Here is an 11695-nt window from a genome sequence, read left to right on the forward strand (position 1 = left end):
TATTGGAGCCCTTTGCAGAATTAAAAGTGAGCTTTATTTTTAAAGATGTGATAGTAGAATTGGAAAATTGTTGAAAATATGTTTGAAATTTCTTCTTCACATACAAAAATCTTCATTATCATCAAATTGGTTGGATTTTGATTTGAAACTGCTTTGAACTTGTTTTTAATCTCGTTTCACCACACCATTGAACCACAAGCTCTGATACCACTTGTTCGGTTCAAAGTTGACGGGGTGTCATGCGAAGCTAATATTTTATAAATCATATAGGCAATAATTCTGATAACAAAAAAAATTATAATAAAAATATATTATTGAATATGTTTTGCCCAATTGGTTTACATCTTAAAAACTAAATCAAAATAATAAAATTTATTTGAGAAAATCTCATCCTAAACAAACTTTTTGAGAACTATACTGTGGATGTTATTGTATTATGACTTAAGAAAAGAGATATTCTATTTGTAGAAATACAAAATCAAAGAGATATTTTTCAACAAGTAAACCTTTAAGAAAGACGAAACCTAATAGAAAAGAGATCTTTTCTAATAAGAAATTTTTTTTCCATTATAAAGGTAATTCTAATTATGTCAAAAAATCAATCCATCTCAAAATTTTGAGATATGAGGAAGAATGAAAATCACAACACCAATAGTAACATTAATAGTGACAACAACAGCATTAACAACAGAATACAATTACTTAATTAATAGTGGAACTAGAGTCACTACTTTGAAGCCTGCTCCTGTGCTATTTGCTCGAAAAGGCTTCCATCGTAGACAGCTCTGACGGTTTCTTTGGTCAATGTGCCATTATTACTTTTTCCTAAATCATATAAAGACTTCCAATCTACAAAAGCATTTGCCCTACACATATAAAGATTTGAGTTGAAAAATAAAAGGGAAACAATTTCACCAAAATGGAAATAAGGATAATTAATGTACTTCTGATCCATTGGTCCACTATACATATTAAATCCTAAATTAATATATATATATATATATATTATGTCTCCTTTTACATAAGAAATATATTATATTGAGATTATTTTTTAAAATTACATTACCCTCAAATATGGAGTAAGAGTAACACTATACATTTGACATAACACATGGTAATTAAATGGTTTTATAGTAAATTAACTATTGCCTAAATTTGTGAAGATTACTTAAAAAAAATTATCAAAAAAGAATATTTCAATTAATTCAAAGTTAGATGCTCTTAATTAATTAAATATAACAATGGAATAAGAATTTGTTGATATTTCAAGGATTAAAAACGGTAATTTTCACATGAAATATTGACAACAATATACAAAAACACTATATATTGACTAGTAATCTTTGTGTTCAAATTTATATGATATATTTGCATTTGAGTTAGTCCTAAAACTTTTTTTTATTATCATTTCATAAGTTATATGTCTAGTCAAGCAACCCCACAAAATTTCGAATTGAAGGACAAGAAACAGGGAAAGAGAGGATATATACCATCCATAGTAGTCCTTTCGTTCTCTGTTAGTCTTGAGCAGTTCTTTCACTTCGTTGTAGGTTAAGGAATCTGGATTTTGATTTGCATGCTTCTTAAAGATCTCCTCAAACTTCTCTGGCACAAACCTTCAAAAATATCAAGTCGATAAAATTTAGTACATGACTGGACCATGTGTAACGTTCTGCATAATCACTTTGGTTCATAAATAGGAGCCGGTTCAACATGTTACGTGTGTTCATTAATTTTTAGCCATATCTTTTTATAGGAAAAATTACATTTCAGAGATAAAATATAAATTCTTAATTATCGGGCATGATTAAGGTTTAAAATAATTACCTTACATGATTATTTGTTAGTTTTAGGGATTCTTTGTTAAATGGCATTTTCAAGTCTTCTTTTTAATTAAATAGACTATAAGTTTTTTTTTAAGGGAAATGACCCATTTTTTAGACAAATCTATTATCTATCCGATCGATATATAGACAGATTGATTGTCGATCCGACAAATCGATTATCGATTCGACAAATCGACTATTGTTCGATAAATCGATTATTGATCCGACCTATATATGGACAGATTGATTATCAATCCAGCAAATCGATTATCAATCCGACCCATAAATGGACAGATCGATTATCAATCCGACAAATGAGAAAATAGAAATAAGTCATTTTGCTAAGAGATAATACATCAAAAAACCCCTGAACTTGTCCCGACAACTTACTTTAACACTTAAACTTTATAGATAATTATTTACCCCCCTAAATCTTTTTGAAGTAATTATATACCACCTTAAAAAACAACATCACTCACTGCGGAGAGTGTATTACACTTGTGCCTCGTCAGCGCTACATCAACGCCACATCAGCGCCACATCAAAATTTATTTTTAAAAAAGTGACCCCACTAATTTATTTATAATACAATATTAAAAAAAAAATCCCCCCCCCCCCCCTTCCGCCTACCCTGCCCCTATTTTTTCTTCTTCAAGCCCCACACCCCCCCTTTATTCTTCCACCCCCACCCCCACCCCCACCCCCGGCAGTCTGCACCCCCACCCCAAAATTCATAATGATGAATTACGAAACAAAGCTTATCAAATTCAAACCAAACATCCAAAAAATTCAAACCAAACATCCAAATTTAGGTACGAAATTAAAATTTATGGATTAAATCAAACATCTAAATTTATCTTTATGGATTATGAATTATAAACATCCAACATCCAAATTTGTTTGTTTATTCAAATTAAAACTTGCACCAACAATCAAATTTTTTATACATATATTTTTTCTTGTAAAATTGATGAAATCTAATAAAAATGGAGATGGTGGATTTGAAGAAGGAGAAAGGGAATTGGGTGGGGGTGCGGGCTGCCAGGGGCGGGGGTGGGGGTGGGGTGGATTAGAGGTGAACGTGTAAGAAAAAAATAAAAGAAAGGGGTGTAGAGTGGGGGTAGTGGTGGAGGTGTAAGAAAAAAAAAAAAAAGAAGGGGGGGTGGGGGGTGGGGGGTCAGGGTGAGGGGTGGGTGGCTTTGGAGAAGAAAGGGTGTGATTTGGATATATAGGATAAGAAAGGGTGTAATTTGGATATATAGAAGAAGAAAGGGTGTGATTTGCATATATATATATATATATATATATATATATATATATATATATATATATTATAAAAGTGGGACCATTTGTTTTTTTAAATTAAATCACGCATTTTAAAAAAAAAAAATGCCACGTCAGATTTAGGATTTAAATTAATTCGTTTTAAAGATATTAAGGGAGTAAATAAACGCGTGTTAAGTTTAAGTGCTAAAATAAGTTGAAGTGACAAATTTAGGGGGGGTTTGGATGCATTATCTCAATAATTTACACTATGTATATAACCAATACTCTATGCATTGAATTTTCATCATTAACTTCTCTTCACTTCACTCAATTTTTCTGTTATTTTTCTCACAAAGCTTTCAATTTTTCAATATTAATTTTCATGGATTTCAATTTTTAGATTTTTTTTTTTGTGTTTGAATAGTTAAAAAAAAGTGGAGTCTTTTTTGTACTTTATTTATTGGGATTTCAAGATAAGACAGCCCACTGCTACTCCGATCAATAAGATGAAAAATCGACACTTTCATCACCGTCACCATGTTGCCGGTTCTACGCCGTCATTAGAACCACCACTTACTACCGATCAATTAATCCAACCAGAATGACCGAAGGAGGCAAAGATAGAGAGAAGGGCAGTTGGTGGTTGGAAAAGATAGTGGCGGTGTTCACGACGGAATCATCTCAATTTTCTGACCTCATATTCAATTGAATGTTTGAGACATACCTTAAACAATTTGACCATTTCTTGACCGTATGTAGTGTTTCTGCTTCATCTCAATTTTCTGAAAATTTAAAAAAAAAAGAGTATATAATTTAAAAATTGAATTGTATATTAGTGTTCATTTCACAGAGTGAATCTTGATGAATTATTTTAATAATTGGGTATTTGATCCAATTTTAGTGAGTTTGGTAATTGTATATAGGTGATTTAATTGTATTCGGTCTGATTTTCGTATGTTTTTGTATGTGGATATACATTGTATATTTTTTCATTTGAATATTTTTATATGCATATGAATGTATTGGATATATATTTTTTGATTTATATATGTATGCAAGTTTGTTCTATATTGGTATACACACACACATATATATATATTATGTGTTGGTTCATATATACATTATGCATATACATATGTGTATATATTTGCTCTGTATTTGAACTTATAATTATATATGCAAATGCATATACATATGCATATCTGTATATATGTATATACATATGCATATAAGTATATCTGTATCTATATACATATAGTGGCTTTTATATATGGTTTATTACAAACTCGAATGAGTATATCAACATATTAGGATCCTAATATACAAATGTTCAAGTGTTTAATTATATATGTATAATATTATACGTTTATACAATATAGTATTGATATACATATGCATATGTTTATTCAATACATAATATACATATGTTATACAAATGTGTTTGTTTTCAAAGTTATATTGTACACACATATAATATTATATATATACAATTAAACGAAGAAACATATACATTAGAATTATAAAATTCTAATGTGTTTGTATATACAATTTTAAATATACTTTTAGTTAAGATTCAGTTGTATAAAGTATAATTGATTTATATATATTTGTACTAAAAATGATCAATTATGGTAGGAGAATAAATAATCAGGCATGAAAAACGAATAACGATCAAATATGGAAGGAGAATAGTCGGTGTTTTCTGTCATATATAAGCTTAAATGATCAATTATAGAAGAAGAATATTGGAGATAGTTAGAGATAATACTGGCATTAATTAATTTCCTTTTTTTTCTAATTAACAATAATTATATTTGTATAAATAGGCTCAAAATACATTTGGTTACTAACTAATATCTATATAATGTAATTAGTAAAACTTAAAACATAAAATTAGTTAGAAGGGATCTAAGTTGTTTATATGTGAAGTTTTGCCAATTTTATATATGTATTAAAATATATATTCATTAAATAACTATTTAATTTGGATATAGGTTACGATAATTTAATTATTTACAAGGTAGGCGTGAATTTACCTCCCTTCAGAGTCATAAGCACCAGAATCACTGCCGTGAATGGCATATTTGATATTTTCTACCACAATGGGGAAGAGTAGAGATGGGCATTTTCCCTATATAACACAAACAAAACACTATATACATTAGTATCACATAAAATTCGAATTAGTATAAATCGTAATCAAATATGCATGAACAACTTGTGAGCCACTTTCAAAGCCCTAAGTTTATTTTGACAATTATTCTCTAAATTACTTTAGGAAATTTTCGGGGAAAAGGAAGTACTTCCTTCATTTACTTGGTCTCTATGCTAAAGATAGATTTTTCTTCTTTTTTTCCATTTTAATAAATTAAGATAAATTTATTATTTTCTTCTGGTACTACCTAGTAATCAAATTTAGATTTTTAAATTATAATTAGTAAAGTTACTTTAGTAAATAAATATACAATAATTTTTTAAGTTAAAAGGCTAAATTTATACGGGGAAAGTAAAGTGAGATTGATGGAGTATATATATTATTAGGAGATCGGAAAATTTAAAAGATTAGATTTCTTTTAAATTTCTTGAGATTTATTGCAGGATGTTCGAATGATTTCTTATATTTCAGGTTATGTGTAGGCCACAAAATTCGAAATGTTTTACATTTTTTGTTTTAGAATTTGAGAAAATTGAAATTTATGGTCCTTATATACAGATTATTATTTTAATATATGAAGTACAATTATCAATGAATACCAGAAAATAATTTTTACTCTTTTGCTTGCTGATTTTACCTCACCCCCACCACCAACATGTCACTCTCAGTCTCGGCCATAATTTCATATATTGTCACGGACGTTCCCCCACTATAACATAATTGAATCAGGAAATTATTTTTTGTGCATGAAAATAACTACTATATTTTAAACACTATGACAATAAAAGATGGAAGACTACCCACTATTACAGCTAGGGTGGGTGTTCGGTCGATTCGGTCTGATTGTTTAATATCGGTTCGCTTTATCGATTTTCGGATTGACAAAAATGACATCCATAACCAAAAATAAATTCGGTTTGGTTCGGCTTTTACAAATTCGATTTGGCTATTTTGGATTTTTATTTCAGTTTGAAATATTTAAAGTAGTTAGCTTCTCTTTTTCATTACTGAGCATTTAAATTGATGGATTTTTTTAGAAAATTATTTTTTTCAAACCTGTTTTTCATTTCCAAATATCAATAATTATAAATAACTCAACATGGATGAAATGAAATGAAATAATCATAAGCTTAACATAATACATAACGTCATTAATCATTACATATAATATAACCTTGCATAAATAGTCTACAAAACAACACAAAACTCATAAAAATAGTCCATGAAATAACATACTTTCTGCATAAATAGTCCATAAAACAGTCCAAAGTCACCAAAATAATCCATAAAATATTTGAGTCATTAAAACAATCCATATGCGAATTTGCTGTTAAATGTTAATTGTGAAAGTAAATTACTAAATATTATATATATATATATATATATATATATATATAACATAATATTATATTATATATATACATAATATAATATTATATTATATATATATATTATATATATAATAAAATATATATATTATTTATAAAATTTCGGCTTAAACCAATTTTTTTTAAAATTGAAAACCGAACCGAAAAATTGAAATTCTAAAATAACAAACCGAATCCAAATCGAAAAATCGAAACCAAAATTAAATTTCGTTTTGGTTTTTCGATTTTTTCGGTTTAAACCAAAATATGCCCACCCCTAATTACAACAAGATCAGTTTGATGGGCGGTTTATCGTTATGGTGAGTAGTTTTGATGACCTTTACTATTACCGTGAATAAAGTTAAATTACTCCCTCTGTTTTATATTAATTGACTTCTTTCTAAAATATTTATTTTAATTTAATTTTTTGTTTTATAAAATCAAGAAAATATTATTATGTTCTTCCGATACCACTCCTATCATTAATGACTAAAAAAAATGTATAATTTTAAATTTATATTTTCAAAGCATAATAAATAAGTATAATTTGGTAAAATAAACTCCTAATAAATTTTTTCTTAATGAATGTGTCAAGTCCATAGGGTCAACTAATATAAAACGAAGCGAGTACTTTAATGGAATATAAATAATTTTATTTTTTTGATTTACTTACTGTTATAATAATTAAAGTTTAGTGTCAGCTTTAATTTAATAGTCGCTTCGTTTTATTTTACTTTATTCTTATTGACTTGACATGTCTTACAAAAACATTAGTCAAAGATGTACCTTACTGAATTAGCCTTATTAACGAAGCTTTGGAACATTAAATTTTACTATTACTTCCTCCGTCCAACTTTAGTCATTCATTATTAACTTGATAAACATGTTAAAATTATTATTTTTAGTTCAAAATAAGTAAATTTTTGCTTTAATGCACACCTATTAAGAAATTTTTTTTGACATAAATTGTAATTTACTTTTCATCTTTACCCTTTTAGATATTATCATATTACTCTTGAAATTCTAGCCACATTAAAATAAAGTCAATTTAAGTCTCTTGAAACTCATAATCTAGAAAGGGTAAATAAAGGGTAAAATTAAAAGAAATTTTCAATATGTCTCTTGAAGAATGAACAATTCACTTATTTTGGACGTTGAAAAATAGCTCAAAAATTCACTTATTTTAAAATAGAGGCATTTATAAATAATAGGGGTATTTTTACTATATTACCATTGAAACATACTCCCTTCGTTTAAAAAAGAATGACCTACTTTTCTTTTTAGTCCGTTTAAAAAGGAATGACCCATTTCCTTTTTTGACAATACTTTAATTTCAATTTTTCATATAATATGTTTAAGACCACAAGATTAAAGGGCACTTTGGTACATTTGACACAACTTTAATCTAAGGCCACAAGATTCAAAAGTCTTATTTATTTTCTTAAACTTTGTGCCAAGTCAAAATAGGTCATTCTTTTTAAAACCGATGGAGTAATAAATTGAAAATCTTCAAGAATGTGCTAAGTGATAAATAGTAGTATTTAATAGTAAGGATAGAATAAAAAAAAAAAAAAATTTATTCATTGATTTTTCAAACTAGACTAGTGTGGACAAAGAAATCATTACTTTATATAGTTATTTTGTACAACGGTAGAAATGAAAAATATATACTCCCTCCTTTTTTTAGTCAAAACTTTTACCAATATTTTAAAATGTGTATCTTTATCAAATTGAAAAAAAGAAAAATTGTACTCCCTCCATTCACTCTTAATTGTAACTATTTTTTTTATTTGATTTTCATTTTTCACGTCATTTTGACAAATCAATTTTTTTTTTATATTTTACCCTTAACATTAATTACTTATTTTCTAAATCAATTTCTAATACCTATTACAAAACATCAACTAATAGGGGTAATATGATAAAGTCACTGCACCAATTATTATTTTCTTAATAAGTGTGTCATGTCGAAAAGTGACAAGTAAAAAAAATGAGGGGAGTCATTTATAGTACTTTTTATGCAGTTTTTGATTATATAAATTTTAATTTTAAAAAAATTAATCTAATATAATATAATTTTGAAATTTAGTCAAATTAACTCTTGAAAACGAAGAAAAAATATAAAAAGAAATTAAGAGAACGATAAAATACTTTTAATTTCATAAATTGAATAATTAAATTAAAATAGTTTTTAAAAATATTGTCAAATAAACGAACAGGTGGAGCGATATCAAAGTGGGTATTCCAAAATTACTATAATTTAAAAAACAAAAGATATTTCTTCCGTTTAAAAAAGAATGATCTAATTTGACTTGACACGAATTTTAAGAAAATAAAAAAAAAATTTGAATCTTGTGATCTTAAATTTAAGATATGTCAAATATACCAAAATGTCCTTCAATTTTATCGTCTTAAATATATCATGCAAAAATTTTAAATTAAAAAATTACTAAAAAAAAAAATGGATCATTATTTGTTTTTAAACGTAACTTTACTGTTCAGCGTGGCACCACCATACGTGTAATATAATTAAGGGATCCCCTCGAACAACTAGGCAAGTGCTTAATCTGATTTCTACGCCAAAAGAGAATTCTGCCTGACAAATTATATGAAGAATATTTTTTTATTCTTACCAAAATTATATTGTATGCCCTATGAATCCATATACAGATCAAAAAATACATAAAGACCACTTCTTTATATGGAAATTACCGGTCGAGTCTTGTGACTGAGAGTGAAATGAATGAGAACAGCAGCAAACATAGAACGGAAAATACCACGCCCCATCTTTCTAAAAGCTGAAACAATTATAAATCAGAAAATACTTAGGACAAGTCAAGAAGACGAAAGCATATATATTAGTGATAAAATAAAAGAAAAAAAATGTGAGCTCTACATTCATTTAGGAGAGAAAAGAAGGAAAAACCTTGGTACGTTTCTGAAGGGTAAATTATTCCATCATTATTGATATCAAAGAACATGACATGCTTTTCCAAAGGAGTGAGCTCATGATTATTTCCAATTTTTTCTGCATGTATGGGACGCAGATATATTATATATATAGTAGTTGTTCTAAATAGGACAAACAGATTCAGAAACTATATGATCATAATTCATAAAGGAGAGAAAATTTGATACGTACCCGCAGCTTGACTACAGCTGGTTGAGCTAGCCATGGCATCTATATCCAACGAAAAGAATATGAGAATTTGTAGAGAAGAATGTGCTATAAATAGAAAATGAAGGAAGAACATAAATTAAGATTACGTAAAATACTTTGTTTCTTATTCGCTGTCATACGTAAACTACTTTGTTTCTTATCCAATGTCAAATATATATTTCGGAGTTCTGATTAATTCAAATTTATCTCATATTAATTTTAATCACTTCTTGAAAAGGAATTCTGATTAATTTAAATTTATCCCATATTAATTTTAAAAGGGAAATCACTCCTTAAAAAAAATATTTTTGTTCTTGAAATTCAAATTCCAAATATTTTATCCATCTCATCACAATTCTCAATAATTATATAAGTATATTAACAAGCTTGTTGATTGAAATCGAGGATGAGATGTCCACTTGTTATGCACTTAATGATATATACTATAATAAGGTCAAAAAAGATAATTCCATTTTGGATCTTCGTTTACAAGTCATTAACTAACTTACGTGTTTAAGTTCTTTGTATCTACCTCTTGCTTCGGTGTCTAATGATAGCCAATAACTTTAATTTTAATTTGGGAAAATTAACTATATAAACTTATTAGATTAGTTATTACAAGTTATAGCAAAAATTTTAAGTTTTCAAATTATAACAACTTTCATTTAAAAAAAATACATAAAACGTTTTTTTTGTTTTGTTGAAAATACAAAAAAGTAATTAATGAAAAAGAAAAATTAAGATTTAATACAATTAATATACAATTTACCATCCTTAAATATAGTTAACCTTAATTACTGATATTTAACCATCTCAAATCCCTCTAATCGTTGTTTTTCCTTCTATTTTAATGCTTACATTAAGAGTTTCTATCTTCATACACTACCTTCCTCTTTGTACACGATGAATTTGTGGCGGTAAACAAAAAATCTTAATTTCAGCGTCTGCAAACAAATTGCTGAGCATTATAATTTCAAAGAAAAGAAAAAACAAGTATTTCATTTGATATCAAATATGAATTTTTGTTAATTTGCATTCAATCATGATAGCTCATGGAGGGACATGAGAGTCATCAGGTTTGTTAAATTTTCGTATGAAAATGGATATTATCCACTCGAAACAAATGTAAAGATTTTTTTTTTTGTGTTTTTCAATTCTCTATTGAAGAGGTTCCATCATCATACACTTTCTTCTTTTACCTACAAGATTATATTATTCCAGTAAATCAATTTCATAATTTCTTTTTATTTTATACAACTTCTAAGAATTTTTTTTGAAAGAAAAACAAACATAAGTTATTGTCGTGTTATAAAAATATGATTTTTGATAATTTGGATTCAATCATGGTACGTCATGAAAGGAGATGTGATTTGTAGGTATGTTAAATTATTTAGCAAATTCATATTTTGCAATCAAACGTATTTAAAGAATTAAATAATTTTTTTACGTGTTTCTTTAATTCTTATTGTTAAAATATTGAATTTTGTATAATATGGTGATGAAATACTCTTGAAAGATTAACTGTATTTGAAGTTGTGTATGTTTATGTGTTGCATGATAAAAGTAAGGATTAGTTGTTAAAATTTCTATAATATGATGAAAGTCCCTTGAAACAGTAACTTTAGATTCAATTGTGCATATCAAAAGTTTGTGTATTAAAGTTCTTGCATACTATATGTTTATATTCAATTACTGAAAGTTCTTGCATATAGTATGTTTAGATTCAATTGATTAAAATTCTTGCATACTGTATGTGTTGCATGTATGTTTATGGGTTGCATGATATGATTAAAATTTAATGTTTTGTGTTTTGTGTATTAAAGTTGATTGTGAATGTAGGTAAAAGCGTCAAAAAAATTGAATACAATTGTGAAGAATTTCAATTGGATGAAATACGATGCTCTCATGCTATGGCTTCTAT

The 11695-nt window shown here is 27.1% G+C and overlaps 1 protein-coding gene across 1 annotated transcript; it reads right to left on the bottom strand.

Moving 5' to 3' along the window:
- Nucleotides 1–634: 634 nt before the first annotated feature.
- LOC124895810 (probable peroxygenase 5) lies at nucleotides 635–9894 on the bottom strand. The gene is made up of 6 exons (XM_047406230.1): nucleotides 9757–9894; nucleotides 9541–9642; nucleotides 9327–9412; nucleotides 5129–5223; nucleotides 1491–1616; nucleotides 635–866 (listed from the first exon to the last, which is right to left on the bottom strand). Exons 1-6 carry the CDS (start codon nucleotides 9866–9868, stop codon nucleotides 728–730), a joined length of 660 nt encoding a protein of 219 aa, XP_047262186.1. The 5' UTR covers nucleotides 9869–9894; the 3' UTR covers nucleotides 635–727.
- Between the last annotated feature and the right edge of the window lie 1801 nt (nucleotides 9895–11695).

This window comes from Capsicum annuum, unplaced genomic scaffold, assembly GCF_002878395.1.
Source record: "Capsicum annuum cultivar UCD-10X-F1 unplaced genomic scaffold, UCD10Xv1.1 ctg997, whole genome shotgun sequence".
Classification (NCBI taxonomy): Eukaryota; Viridiplantae; Streptophyta; class Magnoliopsida; order Solanales; family Solanaceae; genus Capsicum; species Capsicum annuum.

Excerpts from the sequence above, each read along its gene's own strand:
- LOC124895810 (XM_047406230.1), bottom strand. The coding sequence starts at position 9,868 with ATGTTCTTCCTTCATTTTCTATTTATAGCACATTCTTCTCTACAAATT. Across the intron at positions 5,224-9,326 it reads TCAGTCACAAGACTCGACCG|GGAAAATGCCCATCTCTACT; the intron begins GTAATTTCCATA and ends TGTGTTATATAG. Across the intron at positions 1,617-5,128 it reads GCTTATGACTCTGAAGGGAG|GTTTGTGCCAGAGAAGTTTG; the intron begins GTAAATTCACGC and ends ATATTTTTGAAG.